A 27836-nucleotide genomic window follows, 5' to 3' on the forward strand; every position below is an offset into this window, starting at 1 on the left:
TCTTAGTGCTTTTTATTTCAATTCTTTTGGCATATATAAAAGCAGAAAGTGAATATATACATACAGAATTCTAAACACCTTCCTAAAATGGCTTTACCATTAGCCAGTCACCATCTTTATTTTGAAAGTCTTAATTGTTAAATATGTCTAAAGTGCATTTTTTTGCAGCTAATCAATAGCAGCATTTTTGTTTTTTTGTTTTTTTTTTATAAAATCTTAGAAAATATTCAGAACAGTTGGAAAAGTCACAATAAAAAATACAATGTGATCTAGATACATTCTTCTGCAGGATGACTCAGACACTGGATCTGCACAGCTTTGGAGAAATCACCAGCACAAACAAAAACATTCTTCTGCTACCAGAGCTGTCAGGTCAAGGCTTCTTGCGCCTAAAACACAAAAAGCAGCATTTAATATTGAATTCTGTACTTAGCGACATAGTCAAGACAAATGATTCTTTAGGAACACTGTGAGAATTCCTTTTATCAGAAGAAAATTCATGTCCTTGGAGCAAGCAAGTAACTTAGAATGTAACAGGAGGTAGCTCCCTTGTTCTTAGCCTACTGCAGCCACCTTCCAAATTACCAAAGGAATTAACCCAAGGTTAAAAATGTAGAGTGAGATGTATAAACATTGGCTTTATGAAATATGGAAAAATAGGCTTAACTCCTTAGTGTGGATTTAACAGAAGAGCAAATGTGTGCTTCCTTCAACATGAATAGAACATGTACCCCTATTCCAGACCCATGAGGTCCATTAGGTAAGAGTGACAGACACAACACTGTCATCCCCAGTGTCTGAGTCATCTTGCAGAAGTGCAAAGAAATCAGAGACCTTAGCTGAGAGCAAAGCCTTGTCTATGATCCCAAAGGCAGCTAGTATTCAACATTTTTTGTGTATTATATGCTTTGTCATATTTAATAGAGAAAGACATGCCCCTTCACCTCTTTCCAGGTGCTTTCAGCTCAGCCTCAAAGATTGAGAAGTGGCCAAGTATGAGCAAAAGCCACCAATCTGCTGACACCTCCTCCAGCAGCTCTTACAGCACTCTGGAGAGCTTGGTACTACAAAGGCTGACCATACATTGTCAGCAGGGCCCAGGTAAAGCAGAGTGAGGCGCAGCCAGAGCAGCAGTGGTGACGGAAAGAAAGCCTGGGAGAGGGAGGGAGGACACAGCAGGGCTGCTGTGGTGCTCACTTGGGTTGTGCATGGTGCTGATATCCCGGGCCCAGCTGAGATCCTGCTCTCATCTCCACAGCAACAGAACACTAGAGGAAAGTGACAGAAGAGGGAAAGGAAGGTCAGCTCCAACGATCCAGAAGCAGATGTCCATGTAGATGGGCTCTACTGCGATGAAATCCAACACTGCTCTAGTTCAGCGAAGACACCTAGGTTAAACCACTAGTCACACACTCACGATCCATTTCTGCACAGGTGACAAGAGCAAGAAGGGCCTGGGAGAGTGCCAGGTATCTTTGCATCTTACAGAAGGATGGAGAGGGGGGAGTCCTGAAGACGCTGGTGACCAGGCCTTGCCTGGTTCCTCCCTTAGGAGACTTTCCTCGGAGGTAACATTCACAGGGAGCACTGGGCGCTGCTGTGGGTTAGTCCATCTGCTATGAGTTTTGTTAGTCAGGAGCAATACTTCCGGATCCACTTTTGACCCCTCTGGTCCCCCCATACACATATGCACGCACTCGCGCACACACACAGAGGACCTCTAGTGTGCAGACCTAATGAAATGCAAGTGCCCTACCAGAATGTTAGTTACAGGTCTCCAGGCTGCATGGGCAGTATGTGGTCCTGCCTTAGGAAGTTCAAAGAGCACAAAGCGCTACAGCACTGCAGCTAACCTTAGCAAGCAAGTATTTAATTTTACCCCTACCCTTGTTTCTACATCGGTCCATTCAGACTCTGTACCATCTGGTTGGGCAGGTGCTACTGTGGACGATCTTCGTTTTCGACTACTGAAAAAGGGGAAACATGATGCAACAATCATTTTTGCATCTAAGAAGAATGGAAAACATTAGAAAGGGGGAAACCACCTATACCCCGGCGGAGAGTTAATGATAAACCTCACAGGATATTCTCTTCCTAAGAACAAGAGGCGAAGAAACAGCCCTTTAGAGATTTGTTACCAACTCACCCCGTCGGCGACTCTTGTTTTAAAGTCTCTATATCAGTAAACTGAACAGATTGTCCACCACCTCTGGTCTTAAAAACATCACCCTAAATCCAAGAGAAAAGGTTAGTGTTACACTTTGATACATTCAACTGACAGGCAAGCATATCTAAGACTCTCACCCATAAACTCAAAAGACCCTTGGGCTACTGAATCTATTGATCAAATGCTTCAGAAACCTCAGTCCACCTCTCACTAACAAGAGTCTAGCACGAGATAACCAGGAACATTCCTAGCTACGGGGAAAATGTTTTATTGCAGCTATAAATTTAAAAGCTAAATTAACCCAGCAGAGGCAGCTCCACATTTAAGGTGCTGTCGTCCTTCTGGTGGCAGCAGTGTGCATTAGAACTGTCCTCTCAACTTGAAACGACTCCCCGCCCATCACTGTCTCCTCCCCCGCCAACTTTTCCCACTGGTACATGACCAAAAGCCTTCTATAGGCAGAAAGTCTCTTCTTTCCAAGAAGACTGGGTAGCTCAGTACTGAGTAATTTTCCCAGATTTTGTGCGTTATTTACTTTGAGACTGTTAACTGAGATCCTCCTGCAAGTGCCACCATGCCTGACCACAGGACACGTTTTTGTTTGTTTTGAGGGATTTTTCTTTGTGTGTGTGTGGGGGGGGGAGAGGGGGTGGCATTTCATCTGTGTCACCCTGACTGTTCTGGAACTCACTCTGTAGACCAGGCTGGCCTTGAACCACCTGCCTCTGCCTCCTGAGTGCTGGGATTAAAGGTGAGTGCCACCACTGCCCGGCATAGGACAAGTTTTAACACAAACATTTTATCTTGAAATAATAGCAAAGTAGAAGAAAGACGGTTGTTATGTTTACTTTCTGCTGCTGTCTGGTTTTTCAAGATAACTATGTGCTCCAGGATGGGCTCAAACTGGTGACCCACCTGCTTTGGCTTCCCAAGGTCAATCAAGTTGTCATTATGGCTCTGGGTTTACTTTTGAAGCTAAGTTTTAACTAAGTATGTAGTAATTAAAGTTCACCATGTATCTGGAGTACTAACAACCCCAAGACTCTAGACCTATTTAAGCGGATCCAGACCCAGCAGATTCACAATCTAAGTAGTACATTAATTTTCTGCTAAAACAAAAGTTCCACCCAACACCCCATTTATGTTCTAGATCTCATCAAGGGATAGCAGGGCAAAGATTTTTCATTGGTATTCTTTTGTGAAGACTTGTTTTTACCTTAATTACTTTAGTCTGAATCTCCCCATCGGAGGCTAGTTCCTGGTGGGTCAGCATGTACTTCTCACACTTAGCTAGTGCCTTTTCATTTGCAACAGACACTGTGATGGCGTGAGGGACATGTGGCTGCATGACTGTCTCAGTTTGCACATTAGAGGCAGGCTTATGATCTACCCATCTGCTCCCTGCAGAGCGGGACCTTCTGTGTCGTACAGGAATTGGTGTGTTCTGATCAGGTTGGAAGAGGAATTGAGAAACAAGCACAACCCAGGATTACTTTAGGTACTGTTAGAAGTGCAGCAGTTTACAATGCAAATTCACAACAACAGAATCAATCCTGGCCAAGCTAAATGTCTAAGTCATCTAATGTTCTCTTAGCCAAACAGAACCAACAGACATCTTCAGACAACAGTATCTAGAGAGAATAGTCATATGGGAGCTTCCATTTCAACAAAAGGCAAAAGACAAATTTGTGGTGACTCTAAATCTTCTTGTTTATGGCTATTTCAAGAAAAGATAATCCATTTTGCATTCTTGATCAAAAGCTAAATTATTATACCTGCTTTGTGAAGTAATACTTAGATTAGCAGGCTGGTATCAGCAGGATTAATACAACACTGAAGTATGTCTGAGGCATCTAAATAGAAAACACTCCTCCATATACAGCCAGACCAAAAGACTACAAGCTGTTGAAGCTCTGGCTTAGCAAAACCCTGAAGAACACAGGAACTTCACGTGCAGCATGCCTGAACAGTGTTAAGTACTTCTGAGCACTTGCAGTAAAGATTTTTATATCTCAAAACACAATCCCACAAAAGCTTCAAATATACCAACAATTTTTTTCTCCAAATGTCTCTTAAAAGCTCCAAGAAGCAGACTATAGTATGAAATCAGCTTGTATCATATAATAAAAACTAGTTGTTTTCCAGTCAAATGCCATGGGTGCCAAGTTAAACAGCACATTCAACTCAAGAAAACGTACTTCATGTACATGATATAGTATCACATAAGCAACTGTGAGCATCTCCTGTTTATAAAACTGAAAATAAATGAGTCTGCAGGCAGAGTCCTTCCTACCTAGCCAAATGAGGGTTCTGGTTCAGTTGTTCAGTTACAGGAAACCAGCTCAGGGCAGCTCTAAGGACAGCCCTACAACAGTCACCACAACTTGGCACTAAAGACACTGAGCTTCCATACAGGCAGAGAACCTTCCATTCTGAACATGTCTGGTGTTGAATAAGAAAGCCTAGCTCTTAGGCTCTAGCACTTGGCAGAAGAGCTTCCTTGAACACACTGACAGCATAATACATTCAGATCAAACTCTGAAAAGGAGACAGACTGCAGAGAATTGACTAGCAGTCATGACCTAAGTATTTCGAAATTCTTTCCTCACCAAAATGTAAAGCTCGGTCCACCTGATAATGTCTGGCCAATAGCATGGACACAGAGATAACTAACCTTGTGGGAACTTTTCTGCTGCACTTCTAAAGAGATTTGGATTTCAAGCAAGAAGTTCAAGTCTGTGTCTTAGTACATCCCCCTGACCGTCGCAGCCAAGTCAGGCATTCCCTTACTGCTGGCAGGTGTAAACAGACCTCCCAGCAGGTTGGAGTCTGACACAGAAGAGGAGGATTTACTAGAGGTGATCACAGAGACCATTCACCATGATCTGCTCCCTAAAAGTAAAATCTGCAAAGCAAGAACTTGAGACTATAGAATTGTCTGTTGCCTTGTAAGAACCCAAGACTGGTCACCATCATTAGTAATCAGATTTCAGGGCACTTATCTACATTCTAAATCATGTAAGAGGATCTTTTTGGTTTTTGAGACAGGGTTTCTCTATGTAACAGCCCTGGCTGGCCTGGAACTCACTTTGTAGACCAGGCTGGCCTCGAACTCACAGAGATCTGCCTGCCTCTGACTCCCTACTGGGATTAAAAGCATGCGCTGCTACCACCACCAGGCATGTAAGAGGATCTTAAAGTATTTACTGCAAGATCATTTTACTTAGAATAATTTTAAAAGAGCAGTTAAGATTTTATTGAATATCTAATTCACAAAATTGGTATGATTATTTATTCAACTTCAAAGGAAATTTTAATCTTAATGTTGAAGAAAACAGGAATTGAATTTATTTAACCTCCCTTGAAGGCCTCAAGATTAAAATTTTAGGATGGGAAGGCTGTCAGTAGTTTCAAACAGTTCAGGTCACAGAAATAAAAAAGGAGGAAGCACATTTTATATTAAAGAGATAAAAGATTTGTGATGGCTACATGCAGTGCATGCATCTGGACAGCAGCATGGGTTGAAAGAAAAGGCTATTATTACTGGGACAGGCAGGCTAGTGAGACTCTCCACATAGGATATGCTGTCTTCCTTCAAAGGGGTAAAGACAGTGGGTAAAAAAGATGGTGGTTACACAGGAAATGCTCTTTTGTTGAGTCTCATAGCATCTGTGACTTACTTTGGAGTGCCTCAGAAGATAAAAGATTGCATAAAATAACAACGACTCTGCTGGAGGCAGGAGAGTCTCTAACCCATTAAACTTTCAAAATGAAAAACTAATTACCCTCCCCCCCAAAAAAAATAGCAAGAAAAAAATTAAATTTGGGGAAGGGGAACCAAAAGAGAAAAAACAAGTGTAGGCTTCCACATTCATATTTATGTTGGGGGGGATTATGGCTCAGTGATAGAGCTCAGTGTCTTAGAATGTTGAAACCCTAGGCTCCATCCCCAGCAACAAGGGGGGAAAAGGAGCAGGAGGAAGAGAAAAGGAAAAACGTTGGGGGGGGTGGGGGATGGAGGAAGCAAGACACTCATGTTCCTACATTCTGTGCAACTCCCCTTGTGCAGGTGAGCAGTCTACTCTAGGGGCACCATGCTGGCCGACATTCCGAGCTCACGGGCACATGCCTCTGCTTTCTCACATCAAGAGCTCAGCCTCAATTGCAGGGTGGCTCAGTCTTTATAGAAAAATCAGAGCTTCTTCATCTGGAGCCTGCCCAGCTTTCCCTCGAACTTTTGGAACCAAGTTACAAAGAGCAAAGGAAGTAATTCTACCACTACAATGCTTTAAAGAACGCTGGCACTAACCCTGCGGCCACGGTCGTCTTCTAGGCCTATCTCACTGCTGAATGTAGGGACCATCTCCCTGCCTTCCGTCCAGTACATCCCTCGCCTTCTGTCTGACACGATACACGTTTTACTTTGTCCTGGCTCCTGCTGCCTATGCCTTGCAAGAGAGGTGACATTGACAGGTGTGCTGAACGGAGACAGTTTCTGCTCCCACTCCGAAATACAGGAAGCTACAGAAATACTGCTGCAAGAGTTAGAGCGCCTGTGTAGCTGTGGCTGGCTCATGAGTTGCTGGCCGTTGGAAATCTGAGCAGTATTGTTACTAGAAAGCTAGAAAAAGTGGAGAAAAATTAATGAACGAGACTGAAATACTGAGAGAAACAATATTACTTTTCTACAATTTTACTACATGAAGATTTAACATTGTAAGAAAACTTTTTGCAGTCATTAAAATTTTTGTGATATGCTTTTGTTGTTTTTGAGACAGGGACTCACTATGTAGCCCTGGTTGGTCTGGAACTCTGTGTAGACCAGGCTGGCCTCAAACTCACAGAGATCTGCCAGTCTCGACCTCCCTCCCAAATGCTGGGATTAAAGGCATGCGCCAGCATGCTCTGCCCTGTTGTGCTAAATTTTAAAAATAGAAGCTTAAAAAAATATGACATGAAACAAAATAATTCTCACAGAGAAATACTCCTCTAAATGGAAAAACTTGTCTCTAGCACTAAGCTACAGACAGCTGCAAACACTTACAGGCACCGGCGAAGGAGAAACAGATCTCGGAATGATTTTTTCCCGATCCCGCTCCCTGGAGGGTCTCTCTGGCTTCTCAGGTTTAGGTTCAGTCACAATGGCCTTCAGCTGTTTGAGCTTTTCATCTTTGACCCAGAGTTTATTCTGCATCTCCAGCTGAGTGGCTGCTACCCGACGGTCCTACAGGGATCAACAGCAAATTAGAGTCTGCTCCCTCCCTCTCTGCCTAAGCACACCGCACCACCCCCTTTATTCCTTGAAAATGACAGTTCTTTACTTCTTCCAGAGATCAACAGTCACCACCAAAGCTCTACCACAAGCACAGAATTGCAAAATATTTAACCTAGAGGAACACTCACACACTCCTTCTGCCATTTCATCGTCGTTTCTGTCACCATGCCTTGCAACCTGGCTTCTAGTCTGCGCTTGTCAGAAAGCTGCCGCTGAAGCTTCTGATTCTGGCTCTCAAGCTCCTGCTGCAGACTGCGCTTATCTTCTTCATAGATTGTGGTTGTTTTCTCCAAAATCTCAATCTGCAAAGGAGACCACCCTCCATAGCATCTGCTGTGCAAACACCCACCTAACTGTACAACAGTCCTTCAATTGCTCGCTCTCTCTCTCTCTCTCTCTCTCTCTCTCTCTCTCTCTCTCTCTCTCTCTCTCACACACACACACACACACACACACACACACACACACACACACACAGAGGGAGAGAGTGGGGAGGGGGAGAGAGAGAGAGAGAGAGAGAGGGCTCGAGCGCACAAGCCAGAAATAAGTTACACAACAAGCCCCTCACAAGCCAGGTGCCTGCATCTCCTAAAGCTAAGCTCCACTCCTAAGATGAAAAGACTACACAGTCTCTTCCTCCCTCATCCCGCACAGCAGTGACAGGCACGTCAGCCATCATGAGAGAAGTGCTGAATGGCCAGTACACAGGTGAAAATGTGACCACGAACCTTATACTCCAGAGTTTTGTTTTTCTTCTCCAGTCGTTCTATTTCTGATTTCTGTCCTGAAATCAATTTTTCTTTTTCATTTAGTTTTTCCTGAGTGTAGTTTTCTTTATTTGAAAGAGAACTGTCGAATTCTTTTAATAAGGCTTTGAAAGTCATACCTGAAACAAAGCAGACGGATCGTGCTGTTTAATACAGAAACAAAATAAAACCAGCTTTCATTGGCAGACACTCGTAGAATGCAGCACTCTAGCAAAACACCCTATGGCAATTGTACATAAGAAAGGCTGGGAATGCAGCTGCTTGTATGTGTCCACTTCATACATTCATGAGGCCCTGGGTTCAATACCAAAAAATGAAAAAGACTAAAACAAGTTTGGAAAGAAATCCAAAATCTATAAGAGATGTTCACAAAAGTAGTTAGTAACCTTTCCATAACACTTAAAGTTTCCTTACAAATGCAAAAACAGAATAATCATCCTGTATTTGAGATCAGTTGGGCCTGGGCTGGAGACCCTGGCACACTACTTGGTCACTCCCAGAGACCAAGTCACTTCCATGGACCAGACTTGTTCAACTCTTCTACCCATTTTCAAACATTATTTCACTTTTCCCTACACCATCTTGAAGTACAAACAATTAAAAAGTAAAAATAACTTGCAAATAGGGAGAAACTATACCATCTTGAGTTCATCACTATTAAAAATAAATATAGATGGGGAGACACCCACTATTTTCTTCCTATATTCTTTAGAAATAAAAGTAAAATTGAGCTGTTGAGGAAAACAAAACCTTTCCATTCAGATTAAGCACCGTGAGACCACTACAAAGCCCAGAAACGAGTCTTCCTTAAAGAGGAGGCTCACTAGACGGAGTCACAAAGACCTATTTCCACCTCTGAAGTCACCACAGCTGTAAGCAGCTCTGCCCTTACATTGTTTGGTAAGCTCCTCAGTCATTAGCTGCCGTAGGTGATGCCGTTTCTCCAGCGTTTCAATCAGCTTTGGAAGGGTCTCCTCATCATTGATATCCAGAAGTCTCCATGGAGGCAGTGGTGGGAAGCTCTGTAGAGTCACCTCAGTCACCAAAGGCTCTGTGTTGAGTTTAACAATTGTGAAGGAGCATCAGCAAGTCCGATATTGTGAGCAGGACCCATGAACCAGTAACCACAGAATTTTAATTTTTCTCTTTTTGCCTCAGCTTAGTGCTAGAATTACAGGTATGCTTCACTACGCCTGCTTTAGGCATGGAATTTCTCAAAAATTAGACACAACATACACTCAAGCAAACCTTATATATTTTAGTTTTAAGTTTCTTTCATGTGGTTCTTAAGAAGGGTGTAAATAGATTTTTTAGAGTTGACAGAAAGACAAGCAAATGAATAATGATACAACAGGCAATCGTACCATCTCCAACTGGGCCACCCCGAGGCAGGTTTCTGTACCGTCTCCCTGGTGTCAAGCCACATATCACCTTGTCTACTGGTCTTGCCACTTCAACTTCTTGGGTTACTTCAGCAAATCTCATGACTTGCTAGAATACAAAGCAGACTCTATAAAAGCATCCCAAGTCCTCCTCACAGACAGGTAAAGGGTTCATTTGCATATCCAGTGAGCCTGTATAAATCTACAAAATGTGCAGTTTGCCATTCTTTTTTTTTTTTTTTTCCCCAAGACATGGTTTCTCTGTAGCTTTGGAGCCTGTCCTAGAACCAGCTCTGTAGACCAGGCTGGTCTTAAACGCACAGAGATCTACCTGTCTCTGTCTCTGTCTCCAAGTGCTGGGATTAAAGGTGTGCATTACCACTACCGGGCCAGTATGCCATTCTTCAAGTAGCTGTTTTCCCTAGACAAACCCAACTGTACAGGACAAATACACTTAAATTACCAAGCTTTCTTCATAGTCTTCAGCCTTTGGATTCACACACACGATCATCCGCACCTTCCCTTCCCCATCGAAGTAGTTCTTGAACAGGTGAGTTAGCTTTGAATCTCGATATGGAACCATCTATAAAGACATTCAAAAGCTAAGCACATTAGACAATTAAAATGCATGATTAAACCAGAAAGTGGTTGATGAAGGGTGTACCTTGTTAGTTCCATACGTCTGGTTCTCTCTCAGGACTTCCATGCATGTTCTTAGCGTCATTAGTGACTGATTAATGTTACCTGAGAGGAAGTCAGATACAAAGAACATTTGAAAACAGCAAATGTAATACATCCATATGACTGTAAAACTTCAACTTCATTTAACAGTTGAGAAATACAGATTTTCATGGCTCAAGTTCAAGAGCTGTACATGTATGGTCCCACTATACTTTCAACAGTATTAATTGTTGTAGAATATTATTTTAAGGTGTGTCACTTTTGTTTATGTTGCATTTGTTTAACTCTGTGAAGCTATGTTACTGTGCCTGTCTAAAACACCTGATGGTCTAATAAAGAACTGAACTGGCCAATAGCAAAGCAGGAGAAAGGATGAGTGGAGCTGGCAGACAGAAAGAAATCTGGGAGAGGAGAGATTTAGAAGCAAGAAAAGGAGGACAGCAGGGGTCCTCACAGCCAGGCACAGAGTAAGATTTACAGAAGTAAGAGAATGGGAAAAGCCCAGAGGCATAAAGGTGACAGGATAATTTTAAGTTAAGAAAAGCCAGCTAGAAACAAGCCAAGTTAAAGCCAGACATTTATAAGTAAGAACAAGCCTCCATGTATGTGATTTATTTGTGAGCTGGGTGGCGGGACCCCCAAAGAGAAAAAGAGCAAAAAAAAAAAAACCAACAACACTTAAGAGCTTCAATAACCATCTTTCAGGGACTCCATTAAAAAGACCCCCAATATAATATTACTGTTCTTTAAAAAAAACAAAAACTGGGTGCTGGAGAGATGGCTCAGAGGTTAAGAGCACTGACTGCTCTTCCAGAGGACCTGAGTTCAATTACCAGCAACCACATGGTGGCTCACAACCATCTGTAATGAGATCTGGTACCCTCTTCTGGCCTGTAGTCATACATGGTGTATACATAATAATAAGTAGTAAATAAATCTTTTTAAAAAATTAATTAATAAAGAGAATCAATCTCTCTGTTTTTTTAAAAAAAAGATTTATTTATACAGTGTTCTGCCTGCATGTTTGCCTGCAGGCCAGAAGAGGGCACCAGATCTCACTACAGATAGTTGTGAGCCATGATGTCAGTGCTGGGAATTGAACTCAGGACCTCTGGAAGAATAGCTGGTGCTCTTAACCACTGAGCCATGTCTCCAGCCCCGAGAAGCTCTTTTTAAGCTTTGTTTATTTTTATTCTTTGTGCTTGAGTGGTTTTCCTGAATATATGTAAACATACTTCATGTGCTTGGTGCTCACAAAGGCAGAAGAGGGTGTAGGATCCCCTGGAACTGGAGTTGTAAGCTGTAATGTGGATATTAAAAATGTGAACTCAAGTCATCTGGAAGAAGAAAAAGTACTCTTTAGTTTTTTGGTTTTTCTTTTCAGAGCTAAGGACCAAATCCAGGGCCTTGCGCTTGCTGGGCAAGCACTCTACCATTAAGCTAAATCCCCAACCCAGTTTTTTGGTTTTTCAAGATGAGGTTTCTCTGTATAATATCCCTGGCTGTTCTAGAACTCGCTTTGTAGACCAGGTTGATCTGAAACTCACAGAAATCTGCCTGCTTCTGCCTCCCAGATGCTGGGATTAGAGGTGTGTGCCACCACATCAGATGCAACAAGGAACTTTAACTGCTGAGCTATCTCTCTAGCCTGGAAATACATGACAATTTCTGATGGTTTGAATTGAGAACGGCCCTGAGAGGCTCATGTTTAACTGTTTGGTCTCCAACTGGTAGAACTATTTGGGAAGGAATAGGGGGTGTGGCCATTCCCAGTGGCATGCACTCTCTCTCTCTGCCTCATGGTTGTGAATCACCTGGTCCACAGCTACTCTACAATAAATAAGCACTCAACCATTGCTCCAGCACCACGCCTCCTGTTGCCTTTCCCCCTGCCATGACGGTCATGGACCAACTCCCTGAAACTGTAATCAAGCCCCAACTAAGTACTTCCTTTGATAAGCTGCCTTGGTGGTAGTGTCTCTTCACAGCAATAGAACAGTTAGCAGTTTTTTCCAAACCCTAAATCCTGGCATAGACAAACTCACTAATTTGGATTGCTTCCTTTCTTTTTTTAGGGGACGTGATGCTGGAGACCGAACTCAGGAGCCTCATACACAGGAGGCCAGCCATATCCCAAGTGACCATTTCAGACTACAGTGGGAAAGGGGCAGAAGTCCCTCCTACACCCAGAAGGGACATGTTTCTAACAGTCAAGTGTCTTAGAAGCCAGCAAACTCTGTCCCTCTACATCTCAATAGGATTTCCTAGTCATCATGCTTTCTTTTTCTGACTTATTTGGATTTCTGAGCCACACCTCTAAAACCACACCTCTAAAAATTCAGATCTCAATTAGACTCCCAAGTGTTTAAAACTGTTCATCTTGGAACACTAAGACCTCCTAACTCCATCATGGCTATCAGATACATCATTTAGTGAGATATAATGATATATGCCTGAAATACCAGCACTCAGAAGGCTGAGGCAGGGTGACCACAAGTGCCTGGAAAGTTACCTTCTGACTTTATGCACACTCTGAGGTGTACACACACACAAATTAAAGGTTAATTTAAAAAAAAAATAGCAGATTTAAAGGCTAAGTTTAATAGTCAATGTTATTTCACTGATTAAGCAGAAACCACCCACTAATAAATACAAACTGTCATTCCAAGCTGTTGAAAGTTACAACCATAAATAAGTACAGCACTGCAGCTGGGCAGTGGTGGCGCATGCCTTTAATACCAGCACATGGAAGGCAGAAGCAGGTGGATCTCTGTGAGTTCGAAGCCAGCCTGGTCTACAGAGTGAGATTCAGGACAGGTTTCAAAGCTACATAGAGAAACCCTGTCTGGGGGGTGGGGAGGAAGGACAGCACTGCACTCACCAGCTTCACGTAATCTGTTCCCTTCTGCTTTAGTCCGGTTGGTTCTTTCACTTCCAGCAAGATCTACCAGAGACAACTGGCTTAAGGTAATTTGTTCTTTTTCCTGCAAGGGATAAAGCCAACAATCTAAGCTCAATTATACTGCACTACAATGTTAAGACAGTTAACATGGTATTAAGTCTTACTGGACACTGTATGTATGCAATACAAAATGCCCAGCATGGCAGAGAATGATGATACAGGAAGAGTTTGCTTAAAAGCTCATAACACTGAATACTTGTCGCTACCTCAGAGCAGACATTAGATGATTCCTGGAGAACAGGGAGTCTGTTCCATTTTGCTATAACCAGGTATTTAGTATTCCAGGAGTTCGAGTATTGAGCTCCTCTTCAGAAACACATACACGCACATAAAAAAAGAAAGCTTATTAAAAATAACATAATAATTTCAGAGTCCTCTAACTTATACAAAGAAATGAAAGTCAGGGTGAACATATGCTCAATAGTTAAGAGCACTGGCTGCTCCTGCAGAGGCGCCAAGCATACCCACGTGGCAGCCTGCAACTCCAGGGGATCTGATGCCTTCATTTGGCCTCCACAAGCACCAGGCTCCCATACTGTGGTGCACAGACATACATGCAGGCAAAACACTTATACACATCTTAAATAAAGCTTTAAGAAAAGAAATGAAAGTCAAGAAGCACCTAATTGGTATTATGCTATTAACAGTAATTCACATCCCTAGCACCAGAATAGTAATTCACAGGAAATCAGGGGAAGACTTGTCTGTGGCCATTTTCTAACTAACATTTATTGAGTACTGACTATAATCCAAGCAGTGGCCAAGAAACTTCACACGGCTTCTCTTAATTCTCACAGCCTTATGAGAAGGCTCTCTTACAGTCAGGTCAGACAAAGGAGACTAGGCAGGAATCAGAATTCAAATACTAATGAACATCAGCACTTTCCTGCCAGCCTGGACATGGCCACATTAAACAGTTAAAAGTCATAACCAGTGAAACAAGACTTTAGACTTAGCAGGGGAGGCTGAGGCAGAAAATTTCTGAGCTCCAGGCTACACAGTGAGAGTCTATTACAAAAAAACAAAAACAAAGCCAGGTATGGGAGATAGCATGTGCCTTTACTCCTGGCTGTTGAGAGACTGAGGCAGGTGGACCCCTATGGGTCTGGGGCCAGCCTTGCCTGGATAGTAAGAGAAGAAACAAACAAAAGAGGCCATGGCAGAGTTGGGGATTTAGCTCAGTGGTAGAGCGCTTGCCTAGCAAGCACAAGGCCCTGGGTTCGATCCTCAGCTCCACATACAAAAAAAAAAAAAAAGAGGCCATGGATTTGAAAACTAGCAAGGAGACCTCTTAGAGGAGAGTTTGGGGAGAAGAAAGGGAGGGGGGAGTTTGGGGAGAAGAAAGGGAAGGGAGAAATGATGCAGTTACAGATGTTTAAAACTTTGCAGACCCTTTTCACAACACAGCAAACTGTGTGTGCCACACATGCTATGCACTAGGATCACTCAATAGGCAGAGCCCAGAAACAGCACTATCAACATAAAAAAAAAAAAATGTCATTGGCTATACAGCTATTAACTCTAGAGCAATCTACATCACCATGGTAGCCCCTAATTTAGGTCATCTTCCAAAACCTTAGGGCTGAATTAGAAAAAACAAGATTCACATTCAAACATTACCTGTAAGACATTGTCTCCATCGGCATCGAGGGGAGCCTGCACGAGTTTAATGCTGAACACGCTGTGTGAACGGCTAGATTCTCTGTTTAAATGGGTGTTAGCAATACGTCTCTTTTTCTGACCTACGATGACAGAGAAGTCATTGATTACACCTGAACTCAGCCTTTTATTATACCTGCTTTCCAATTAATCCCAAAGGAGTGCTGTTAAATTACAGCAATTACTCTGAAGGTTAAAACCATCAGTTTACATTTTCAAATTCTAGTTATTTCTAACCTCTCCAAAAAACTTCAAAAGCCTCTTCTGTAGATTTCACTTCTACTTCTGTACATCCTGCAACATACATATTGTGGTTCTTATCTTCTCGGAGTATTTTAGATTGTGGGAGTCTATGGGAAAGAAAGAAATGGTTACTTTCCTAGAGGAGACACAACTGTCCTCCTTTAAGACTGAGGTTCAAGTGCCCAGCAACACAACATCCCCTTCCACCTCAGCACCACTGACAGAACTCAAGCTCATGCATGCTAGCCAAGAGCTCCACCGCTGAGCACATCCCCAGCTTTCCTCCAGTTTACCCCATGGTTCTAAAAGCTGGAGAGTCCATGAGTGTAGTGCTGGCACCCAGTGAGGGCCTTCTTGTGGTGTTATGATGAAGGAACCACATGGTGAGACAGAACAAGCATGCTCCCATGACATCCTTTCTTTAATAGACATAAAGTTACATAAGATCCCCAAAGAAATGGTAGACTTAAAAACCAAAACATGATTATGCAGTCAAGATTAGTTATAAAGCAGGAACCAATTCTGTTTTTAAAGTTTGCTCTAAGCCACCCTAAAAAGCACACAAAACAACAATCAGACTGCAACAGTACTATAGCACTGTCGTATGCAGCACAGGCTACACAACACAATCTAGCACTTTCCTCATTTCAAAGATCAGCATATTCAACTGGTTCTGACTGTCAAAGCAATGCAGAAAAAGAACTCAGAAAAGACTTAGTCTATGCCCAGAGTGACCATCCCTGCAAAGTGGCTTGGTAAGTTTTAGTTTGCAGTCAGTTAAGATTAGGTAAGGGTGTTTGCATGTTCTGTTTTAGTTAATTTTTTTTAAATGCTTTTATTTTACATGTATGGGCATGTTGCTTATATGTAAATCTGTGCACCACATGTGTGGCTAACATGCACAGAAACTAGAAGACAGCATTGGATCTGCTGGAATTGAAGTTACAGATGGTTGTGAGCCACCACATAAGTGCTGAGAACCAAACACAGGTTCTCTGGAAGAGCAGCCAGTGCTCTTAACCACTGAGCCATCTCTCCAGCCCCATGTTTTAATTAAATTTATTTATCTGGAATTGAATGTGTGGAGGTCAGAGGACAACTTACAAGTCAGTTCTTCCCTTCTACCATGTGGGTTCCAGGGATGGAACTCAGGTTGTCAGGCTTGGCAGCAAGCACCTTTACCTGCTGAGCCATCTCATCAGCCCCACTCTCCATTTTGTGAATGGTGAGGATGGAGACATTTACCAGTCAGCATCACTGATAATTAAGGGGAGATTTTCTAAAAGAAAGGAGGGTTTAGAGGTAGCAGCCTGCCCACTGCCAAAGAAAAGCAAACCACTTACACACATGCTAAATATGCCCCCCACTAGTGTTAACTACACCCTTCTCCTTAAGAAGAGTCAGTATCGTCACATACACAGACTCTGGGTTCCTCATAGGTGTACTGCAGCCGTTCCACCTACCAAAGGAATAAGGCAGACATTACTGTTCTGGAGCAGCCATCCTGCAGCAGTGTTTAGTCTAGACTAGTGACAGTGATGATGGAGATTTCAAAACCCTCTACTTGCGAGACTCTTTCACTGCATCAAAAACTAATAAAAATTAACCCCTCAGAAAAGGAAAGCTAACACTATCTTCACGTGAAATCCACAATCAATGCTAAATAGGCTCCCTTCTAAGTGCACTCGAAAGATACCCCAGCAAGGCACTCTCGCTGTTTCCTTTGCATGACTAAATAAAACCAGAAAGTATCAGCTGAAACAATATCATTTAGAAAAGCCAAACAAATTGCAAACAAAAGAGACATAAAAATAATCAGCAGTGTTGGGCATGGTGAAGCATGCTCTTAATCCCAGCACTTGGGAGGCAGAGCCTGGTGGATCTCTGTGAGTTCAAGGATAGCCTGGTCTACATAGTGAAACTAACTTTTAAAAAAAAGGAAATTGCTAGGCAGTGATGGAGCACACTTTTAATCCCAGCACTTGGGAGACAGAGCCAGGTGGATCTCTGTGAGTTCTAGGACAGCCAGGGCTACACAGAGAAACCCTGTCTTGGGAAAAAAAAAAAAAAAAAAAAAGCTGGGCAGTGGTAGCGCCTGGCAGAGACAGGCGGATCTCTGTGAGTTCAAGGCCAGCCTGGACTACAGAGTGAGTTCCAGGAAAGGCACAAAGCTACACAGAGAAACCCTGTCTCGAACCCCCCCCCCCCCCCCCCCCCCCAAAAAATGACTGAGCACAAGGCGTCATTCCTGGTGCAGACCTCGCCCCGCCCCAACCAAAAAAAAAAAAGGGGGGGGGGGTAATTGGTAGCAATGAATAACTTCACAAACATTAGATAAAACAGGTACACACAAAACTGGAATTGCAACAAAGGACAGTTTAAAACACACATGAAAATATGTGCTCAAGTGGGAAAGTAATTTACTATAAAGGCATTGCCAAGACCATATTCTTCTTCCTCTCCATAACTTAACCCATGTACTTCTCTTGTCCTTCCAAGATTCCAAAGACAGACGGTAACTCCAAAAGAAGCCCCTTTCTTTGAAGCTGGGCTTGGTGCTGCACACTGCTAACCCAGCACTGAGGCTGACACAGGAGGATCACATGTAATTGGAGGCCAGCCATGCAGTGCAGTAACACTGCCTCAGAAACAAAGCAGCTGTCATCTGAAGAACAGCTGAGGGAAGCAAGACTTGAGACCTTCAGACTTAATCCACCTGGCAACTTAGTTATTTTACAAAATCATGTTTCAAACAGGAATTCCTGTTGGAAATGCCATTAAGTAAGTCACAGAAATTCTTTCATCAAGTATGGATGGCTTCAACCAGTCATGCACTTTTCATATCAGTGAACACACTGATGAGTGGACATCAGTCAATTCTCAGTTTAATGATTTCCACGGTGATGTCCTTTACACATATACACAAATGTTATATGTAAGACCAGCCTTTAGCTAAAGAACAAAACCACCCACTCAAGAACACTGTACCATTCATCAGACACAAGATCTGTGAATCAACCCCGGCACAAAGAGAGGACTTTTGTAAAGCTACATGGTAACTGGTCTTCAGATTCTTTAAGTCAAGACCCACAGATATCTAAGGAGGAGCACTTACCTCTCACAGAAGGACAATGCAATGTGGCTTTACACTAATCCTCAATGGATGAGCTAAGAATTACTTGCACAGACAAGGACCAACTCTATAGAGATCACCAAGACCTAGACAGGTAGAGGCTGCAAAACCCCCAGCACTATCAGGGTGTTAAAAGATGCCCCCAATACTGTCCATAAAATTGAGATTTGTCTAAAACCTATGGCTAAGTTTTCAAAAGCAATTTCCAAGATGGATCTTCAGGTCACTATACCTTAACTTGTTGGTTTCCTAATACAGCTACAATCTAGTTAGGAATAAAAGTATTCGGGCTGGAGAGATGGCTCAGTGGTTAAGATCACCGGCTGCTCTTCCAGAGGTCCTGAGTTCAATTCTAAGCAACCATATGGTGGCTCACAACCATCAGTAATGAGATCTTGTGCCCTCTCCTGGCCTGCAGGCAAACATGCAGGCAGAATACTTACTGTATACTTAATGAATAAAAGTATTCATTGAGCATGACTACACGATTTCTGTGCATTCTGAAAACAAATGTCGGCATTATCCCCATTTATACCTGCAGAAACTAGGGATTGCTAGTTTTCTAGTGTTACCTGAAGAGACTCTCTTCACTACTTACTTGGGCTTTATGGGATCAAACTGCACCTCTTCCAATAGATCATATATGTAATTATTATAGATTTCAATGTAAGAGACAAATACACCATAGACACTGTCTTCATCAACATCTTCTGCTTTGCAGAATTCTTGTACATTTATCATATCTGCAAACTCTGGATCTGCCTGTCGCCTAAAACAAGAAACAGATCCATCAGAGTCAGATTCTACCCACTGTGAGTTAGTATCAAAAACAGGTACCTGTGCTGGCTGCTTTCATGTAAATCTGACACGAGCTGGGGTCTTCGGGAAAAGGGGCTCTCAACTGAGAAAATAGCTCCATGAGCCTTGGTCAAAAGGCAAGTATGCCTAGCATTTTCTGGATTAATGATTGATGTGGGAGGGCCCAGCCCAACTGTAGATAGTTCCCACCTTGGCAGGTGGTCCTGGGCTGTGTAAGAAAGTAGGCTGAGCAAGCCACGGGAAGTAAACTGGTAAACAGCATTCTTCCATGGCTTCTGCATCAGCTCCTGCTTGAGTTCCTGTCCTGACTTCCCTCAGTGATTTGGACTGTTACTTGGAAGTGAAAGATGAAATAAGTCCTTTCCTCCATCAAGCTGCTTTGTTAAGGGCATTTTATCACAGCAATAGAAACCTAACTGAATTGCCAGGTGTGATGCATGCCTTTTAATCCCAGCTTGGTCTACAAAAGTGAGTTCCAGGCCAGCCAAGGCTATTACACAGAGAAACCCTGTCTTAAAAAACCAAAACACACACACACACACACACACACACACACACACCCCAAATAAACAAACAAACAAACAAACAAACAAATAAATAAACCATAACTTTTTAAAACCAAACCAGAGTGGATAAACTCTAACAAATGTTCTACCACTTATAACTGAAATCATAAAGCAACTTTATTCAGATTCAAGGTGGGTCAAGGAAAGCTGAGCCCTGGAGATTCATAGCATAGGCACTCACCTTCCCCAACTCACAGACAAAATACCAGAGCAGTCAAGAACATGCCTCAACCCTGACCTCACAAAAGTCAACTGTAAGACTAACTTCTCTAATTCAGTCACCTTCCCCAAAACTGTAGGACAGAATTCCACCCACCCCGAGTCAGTGCTGCAGAAGTTACTCACTTGCTAGAAGGGGTCTTTGGAATGGGCATGGCTTCTCTTTTCTGCCGTTCTAATAAGGCATCAACTTCACACTGTATTTCCATGCTGTTCCGATCATTAGATTTAAAAACCTACAATAAAGGCAAAAAAAAAAAAAAAAGACTTTTGAAACAAATTTTACTTACAGAATAGCAACATTTAAAAACAGGAAGCAGGTTGGGGATTTAGCTCAATGGTAGAGCGCTTGCCTAGCAAGTGCAAGGCCCTGGGTTTGATCCTCAGATCAAAAAAAAAAAAAAAAAAAAAAAAACCAGGAAGCAAGCTGGGCGGTGGTGGCGCACGCCTTTAATCCCAGCACTGGGAAGGCAGAGCCAGACAGATCTCTGTGACTTCGAGGCTAGCCTGGGCTACAGAGTGAGATCCAGGAAAGGCGCAAAGCTACACAGAGAAACCCTGTCTCGGGAGAAAAAAAAAAAAGGAAGCATTTAACATTTAAAGTCTGGGGGAAGGGCAGAAAGAGTCAAGAGCCTGAAACTCTTGATCCTCTTGTTTCTACCACTCAACAGCTGGCATTACAGGCATACCCACCATGCCCACCACATCTGAACATAGGTTAGAGTCAAAGCAGCTCCAGTGCTTTTATTCTTCCTCAGTATCATGTACCCAGAGATGTCTCAGTCCTGTGTCCACAGTGACAGTCACAACCCAAAGGAATTGTACTTACGTAACGTTTTGCTTGAAACGACCCAATGCTGTTAAAGATCATGTTCAAACAGCGAGGAAGCAGGCCTCCGGACCCTGGAGAACCTGTCATTGTGTGAGTTTTTCCACTTCCAGTAACACCATATGTAAACAAAAGACCTACAGTATAGCAACAACAAGAAGTTATAGTCTTAAAGTCCCACATAACATTTCATTGTATTTAAAACACTTAAATTAACAACCCCCAAAAAGGGCATCACTCTAACGTGTTAAATCTGAATTCAATGTCAAACCAAATATATAAATATTAAAAGGCTTTATCACAAGATTAAACAGAGAATTCAACTAAACTCCAAGAATCATACCATTCTTGCCATGAATGAGGTCATCTACCAATGGACTAGCCACCACATCAAAAAGTTCCTTCTGAGTGGTATGAGTGCCAAATACCCGCTTAAATGAATACTGAGTCTGTGAAGAAAAGAAAAATAAATAAACACATGGAATTCCACTAGACTAGAACTGTATCTGTTCCACACTTGGAGGAACGTTTCTGTGGTGAGCTTTCAAATCCAGACATGTAAAACAGAACTGGAGCCTTCAGTAGTCACAACATACATAAATCACAGCCATCAAAACAAACATTTTCAGTCCCGGCACTGAGTAAAGGCTAGTGCACTAATGGTGCATAGATTAAGACTGATCAAAAGTGAACATTTGCGGGCGGCGGTGGTGGCACATGCCTTTAATCCCAGCATTCCGGAGGCAGAGCCAAGTGGATCTCTGTGAGTTTGAGGACAGCCTGGCCTACAGAGCGAGATCCAGGACATGCACCAAAACTACACAGAGAAACCTTGTCTCCATTTAAAAAAAAAAAGTGAACATTTAAACCTAGTGATACAGAGGCTAAGGCAGAAAGTTTGCCATGAGTCTGATGGCAGCCTGGACTACACAGAGAATTACAGGCCAGACTGGGCCATAGTGTGAAATCCTGTTAACAAAGCAAAAACACAGGTAATGGCCTATAATACTGAATTTATTTTAGGCAGTGGTGGCAAGCTCCTTTAATCTCAGCACTCAGGAGACAGAGGCAGATGGATTTCTGAGTTCGAGGCCAGCATGCATGTCTACAGAGTAAATTCCAGGACAGCCAGGGCTACAGAGAAAAACCTTGTATTCCCACCTACCCCCCAGTTAAATTTATTAAAAATTTCATGTTGTTTTTTTCTTTTTGGGATTATGTTTGTATGAAAGAGTCTGTATGTATTCATGGCTGGCCTAGAACTTGCAATGTAGACCAGGCTGGCCTTCAGTTTTCAATGATCTTCCTGTCTCTGCTACTATCAATAGCATGCACCACCACCCCTGTCCACTGCCTTCTGCTTTTTCTTTATAAAGGTATACTTAAAGTAGCAAGGGCCAACAAGATTGCTCAGCAGGTAAAGGCACTTGCTACCAAGCCTGAGAACCTGGGTTCAATCCATGGAACCCACATAGTGAAAGGAGAAAACTGTCTCCTACAGGTTATCCTCTGACCTCACAAGTACAGGTATCACAGAAAAATAATAAAAAGACAATGTAAATAGGACAGCAAAATACCAAGATTATAACATTTTACAACTAGAAAATGAACTACAAATATAATTTTATTTAAGTTATTTTACAAAATAAATGTTACTTTGACAGTGTGTTATGTATGTGTGTGTGCATATATACACATATATATGTATACACACTGTTTTAAGACAATCTCATGTAACCCAAGATAGTCTCAAACTCACTGTGTAACCAAGACAGAACTTGGATTTCTGATCCTCCTGCCTCTACCTCCAGAGTGCTGAAATTACATGCCACTGTGACAGTGGGAGATTGGTTCCAGATTCACTATGGAAACCAGATATATAAGAATCCCCAAGTCCACTATTTAAATGACATAGCATTTGCCATTTAATAACTTTAAACCATCCTAGGTTGCCATTATACTAATACAATAGTTACTCTTCTGTGTTACATAGAGAATGACAAAGAAACATCTGTCTATATTCAGTGCAGATACTTATTTTTTCCTGAAGGCATGGGAGGGTGCAGTAACAGGAGATTAAACCTATGACCTCCCTCACATGTCCTAGGCAGTGCTCTACCAATGAGCTAAATCCATAGCCCATCTCTGAAGGTTCTCAACCCCCGGTTAGTTGAACTCCTGGATGTGGGATAGTAGATACTGAGAACAAAGACATGGATCTATATAGACACAGACACACGTATGAAAGATTTATCTATTCTTACATGTATGAGTGCTTGTCTTTATGTATGCATGTACTGTGTGTGTGCCTGTTACCCATGGAGGCCAGAAAGGGCATCTGACCCTATGAAGTCAGAGCTAAAGGAAGTTGAGTCACCATGTTGTAGTCGGAGGCTTTTCTGCATCCTGCTGGGAATCAACCCAGGTCCTCTGAAAGAGCAGCAAGTGCTCTTAACTGAGGAGATATCTCTCTAGCCCCCCAAAACTACTATTTCATAAATGATAAATAAGATTAAAAACCTGTCAGAGACAAATACCTACTTCAGGGACTGCAAAGATAGCTCAGCAGTTCCCAGCACCACATGGTGGCTCAAAACTGTCTGCAACTCCAGTTCCAGGAGACCTGATGCCCTCTTCTGACCTCCATGAGCACCAGACCCATATGTGGCTTACATCACATACATGCCTGGAGGCAAAACGCTCATGAAACTTTAAAACCTTAAAAAAAAAAATGATTTAAAACACAAAATTCGCCGGGCAGTGGTGGCACACTTTAATCCCAGCACTCGGGAGGCAGAGGCAGGCGGATCTCTGTGAGTTCGAGGCCAGCCTGGTCTATAAAGCGAGTTTTTCAGGATAGCCTCCAAAGCTACAGAGAAACCCTGTCTCGAAAAACCAAAACCAAAAACCAAAAACCAAAAACCAAAAAAACCCACATAATTCAGCTAGTCTATCTTTTTTACCTGGATGAAGTTTTCATTCTCAGTGTACTTCAGAACAAAGACTGAGGTGACAAGGACATGAGGGCGGTGACAAGGAAAACATGCACTCACTCCTCTTCCTGCTTTAGTGTAATGCAAACAGGTACAGGGACTGGAGAGATAGCTCAGCAGGTAAGAGCACTGGCTGCTCATCCAGAGGACCTGAGTTCAATTCCCAGCAATCATATGGCGGTTCACAATTGTCTGTAACTCAAATTCCAGGGGATCTGACACTTTCACACCATTGCACATGAGATATACACTTAAATAAATTATTTTTTTAAAAAAAAAGAAGAGAAAAGAAAATAGGTAAAAGAAGGCAGCTGCTCAAGCTCCTGAACAGAGGCAAAGCCAGCTCCACAGCAATGCTCTCTGAGTACTCACTCTCCACCAGACCTTGTGTTTGTACGTACTTTAAATCCATTTGAAATTCGGTAAGTCAGTGCTCAGCTCCCTTTGTATCCTCAAAGACCTGCTCTGCTCCACCAACCTCCCTGACCACTCATTCCTGCTTAATCCAAACTTAGTCTTTGGACACACAGGACTGGAAGGCACACGTGCTCCGGTGCTTACATGAAGGAGACAGTGAACACAAGCAGCACAGACATGCATCCCGTGATGTTTCAGTTCAATAAGAGACCACCAACAAGGGTGGTCCTCTAAGATTACACAGGTGATGAACTCGAGTGCCGAAAGGGAAAAGTACACCATATTACTACTCCAGGAGGTGGTGACACTAGTGTCACCAAACCACAGACGCACTGTGGTACAACTGCATACTGTATTCCATAAAGCAGTACTATGTGCTGCTGGAGTCTAACAACAGTCTGTACAGCCTCCGTGCCTATTATGGCAATCTATCTAGCGTAAATAAGCAAGCACACTTGGTCATGTTCACAAAATGGTGAAACCGCCCGGTGACCTCAGAACACACCTTCATCTTTAAACAATGCACAACTATCAATAAATCAACATAGTAAGTGTTATAAAGGAGGCACACTGAATGAAGAGTAGAGAGTGAACCGCTCTTTCTGCTGGAGTAGTCTGAACACCCCGAGGAAGTAAGATTTAAGCTGAAATTCAAGATGAGGAGGCATCCAGGTTGCAAGGGTTAAGCCAGCGTGGCTGCTATGATTCTGGCTTACAGAGGCTCTCCAAAGACTGGATGAGTACTGAAAGATAAGGCTGGTTGAGCAGGCTTTCCCCCATTGACATACTTTATTACTTGAGAGATTTTGCACAGGGAAATGATAAGATCTCTACTCTGCAAGAGCATTCTGGCAGCTCTGTAGAAACCATTAGACAAGATCCTCTGTAAAAGCAAGCAGCCAGACTCCAGGAAAGGCTCAAACCGTGCTCAGCACACCTGAGAACTGGTTGTTAATAGTTCTCCTTAACATTAAGAAAAATTCCCTAGCCAGATGGTGGTGGTGTATGCTCTTAATCCCAGCACTTGGGAGGCAAGAGAGGTGGATCTCGAGGCCAGCCTGGTCTACAGAGCAAGTTCTAGGACAGGCTCAAAAGCTACACAGAGAAACCTTGTATTGAAAAAAGAAAAGAAAAAGGAAACATTCCCTGCCATCTTCCATTGCTCCCCATCAGCCTGCAGTCAATGGGCATATCTCGATGCACAGATTAGAAAGCAGTTAGTCAGGGGACTCATGCTGTTAGTTACATTTAGCACAAACAAGCTAGAGTATCCGCTGCCCTGAATCAAGATAAAAAAAACACTTCCCCACCACAGACAGTTTGAATAGTAACCAGCTCAGAATAAGCTAGTGACAGAAAGACAGCAAAGACTAATCTCAGGATCCACTTTGTCAGAATTCATGACCCAACATGAGCAGATGCCAAAGGAAAGTAAGCTTCCATGTCTCTGGACTGGGCAACTGGACAACAGTGGTGCCATCGTCTGAAAAGGCTAAAAGGAAAACATTGAAAGGGCAGCAGGGACTCAAGAGCTCCTTTCAATACCTAAAACTTGAGATGGGTGGTGGCGGTGATGCACGCCCTTTAATCCCAGCGCTCAGGAGGCAGAGCCACGCAGATCTCTGAGTTTGAGGACAGCCTGATCTACAGAGTTCCAGGATAGTCAGGGCTATACAGAGAAACCTTGCCTCAAAAACCCAAAACTTAAGATGGATAAGTGACACCCACCAAAGAGAGCAAGTTGTCAGACATTCAAATTTAAAGTTGGGGGGAAAAAAGATTTTTGCCTTGCCATAAAAATTCCAGAGCATTTAAAACCATGGGAATGGTAGGTAGAAAACAGAGTCTCAGGGTCAGGCATAGTGACTCACACCAGTATTCCTAGCACTCAGGAGGCTGAGGCAAGTTCTGATCCAGTTCAAGCTAATGTGGGAGATCCTGTCTCAAAAAAATGAAGATGAAAACAGAAAGATGAGAAAGAAGAAAAAAACAGACCCAGACATAGCCTACCTTAGCATTCGGAGGCTAGACAGAGGCCAGCAGAGGGTGGCTAGTGACAAACAGCCAGAGCTGGAGAGGAAGAACAAGAAGAGTGCTTCAGGAAGGAGCATGCTGCCCAGATAATGAGGGCAAACTTGGCAGCAAAGAGGACATGGGCGCTCTGAAGAATGGTCTCTGCAGCAGTGTGCACAAGCCTGAACAGCAGCCCCGTGTAGCGGCTCAGGCCTGCAATCTCAGCACACAGGAAAATGAGGCAGGCAGAATGTCTCCAAGAACCAAAACAAAAAAAGAAAGACAAAGAAATCCTCTGAAGATGGTCAGTGGTGGCGCAGGCCTTTACCAGCACTCAGGAGGCAGAGGCAGGCAGATCTCAGCCTGGTCTACAGAATGAGTTTCAGGACAGCCATACCTACTACACAGTGAGACCCTGTCTCAAACATACCCAAAAAAAAAAAAAAAAAAAGAAATCCTCTGAATGACACTCTCTAATTCCAACATCCCAAGTCTATCTTCTGTATGTCCTAGAAATCAAAGATAAGGTATCCTTCTCACAAATGAGATCACACAGGACCTTTTAAATTCAAATAGCCATTCAGGAAACATTAATGAAAACAACTTGGTTCCACAAGGAACCCACCTCCTTATAGTCTCCATTTCTGTTGAGTCGATAACCCTCAGGAGTATGGAGCTGCACAGTTGTATTATTGACCACTTCTACACAGCATTCTTGATCAGGAAAATTCAGTGGGCGCACCCTACAGTACACCTGGAAAAAAGAGAAAGGTGTTTAAGTGAGTTTGGCTTTTTGCCTGATTTTTCTTTTTGGTTTTTCTGTTTGTTTTGTTTGTTGAGACAGAGTTCTCACTCTGTAGCCCAAGCTGGCCTAGAACTCTCAGCAATCTGCTGCCTGGGATTGCAGGCATGAGCCACTTTGAATGTTCAGCACTCATTTCATTTTTCCATTTAAGCTTTCTGTCCATTCATCTACAAATATCCGATCTTCCACACAAACATAAAAACAGAATCATGAAAAACAAAATCTGCAGCTCAGAATGGTCAAATGCAAAGATGCATTAAATCAAAATATACTTCATTAAAACATTAAGCTGTACAGTTTCTCTTCACTGTTAAGCTCAAATAAAATTGTACTAACATAAAAATCTCTCTAAATGCCTGAAAAGCCTATTAAATTCTTTAGAATTGGATGTCATTTCGAAGAGCCAGCTCAGGTGGGGCATGCAGCACACACCTGTAATCACAGCACTTGGAGGCTAGGGGAGCTAATTTAAGGAAAACCTGTCCAGCTGTACTCACAGCTGGTGATGCACCTGAGCACCAGAGCCCCTGGTCAATGGCAGTGGAGTGCTGGTACTCAGAACAGTGCAGAGCAAGCAACTCTTCTCTGGAGGAAGTATGACTAAACTGAGTTACTCTACAACCAGTCTCTGGGAACCCTGAGAATGTGTCAGTTACCACATACAGAGGAGAAAGTGGGAGTTTCAAACATTTAACTTTTCAAATTTAACCGGGCACTCTTTGACCCAGCTCTCCTATCACTTCTTTGCGCACACACGCGCACACACACACCACACACCCCTTACCCCAACTGGATCTTTAAGGTTTGTCTGAGATCCTTTCTTCAGTACAGGTTTCCTGGGCATCTTAGCTTTCCTGGTCAAAAACAAAAAACAAACAACCCCCAAAACCAAGACATCAACTTCTG

At 42.8% G+C, this 27836-nt stretch overlaps 1 protein-coding gene across 1 annotated transcript; it reads right to left on the reverse strand.

The window, feature by feature from the left end:
* Kif23 (kinesin family member 23) lies at window positions 1-27778 on the reverse strand. Its single transcript, XM_036191851.1, has 22 exons — window positions 27715-27778; window positions 26751-26879; window positions 21046-21151; window positions 20703-20839; window positions 20000-20109; window positions 18868-19038; window positions 15131-15243; window positions 14855-14976; window positions 13154-13256; window positions 10256-10335; window positions 10055-10174; window positions 9574-9700; window positions 9102-9260; window positions 8171-8328; window positions 7571-7744; window positions 7212-7391; window positions 6477-6788; window positions 3384-3611; window positions 2147-2229; window positions 1886-1967; window positions 1198-1268; window positions 1-389 (listed from the first exon to the last, which is right to left on the reverse strand). Exons 1-22 carry the CDS (start codon window positions 27772-27774, stop codon window positions 374-376), a joined length of 2841 nt encoding a protein of 946 aa, XP_036047744.1. The 5' UTR covers window positions 27775-27778; the 3' UTR covers window positions 1-373.
* Window positions 27779-27836: the final 58 nt, after the last annotated feature.

This window comes from Onychomys torridus, chromosome 7 (assembly GCF_903995425.1).
Source record: "Onychomys torridus chromosome 7, mOncTor1.1, whole genome shotgun sequence".
Lineage (NCBI taxonomy): Eukaryota > Metazoa > Chordata > Mammalia > Rodentia > Cricetidae > Onychomys > Onychomys torridus.

What these genes read in the sequence shown, in the direction of transcription:
- Kif23 (XM_036191851.1), bottom strand. Translation starts at nt 27,774, where the DNA reads ATGCCCAGGAAACCTGTACTGAAGAAAGGATCTCAGACAAACCTTAAA. An exon ending in TGAGGAGCTTACCAAACAAT is followed by an intron (nt 8,329 to 9,101) that starts GTAAGGGCAGAG and finishes GCTTTGTTTCAG; the next exon opens with GTATGACTTTCAAAGCCTTA. An exon ending in TGAAATGGCAGAAGGAGTGT is followed by an intron (nt 7,392 to 7,570) that starts GTGAGTGTTCCT and finishes TGATCCCTGTAG; the next exon opens with GACCGTCGGGTAGCAGCCAC.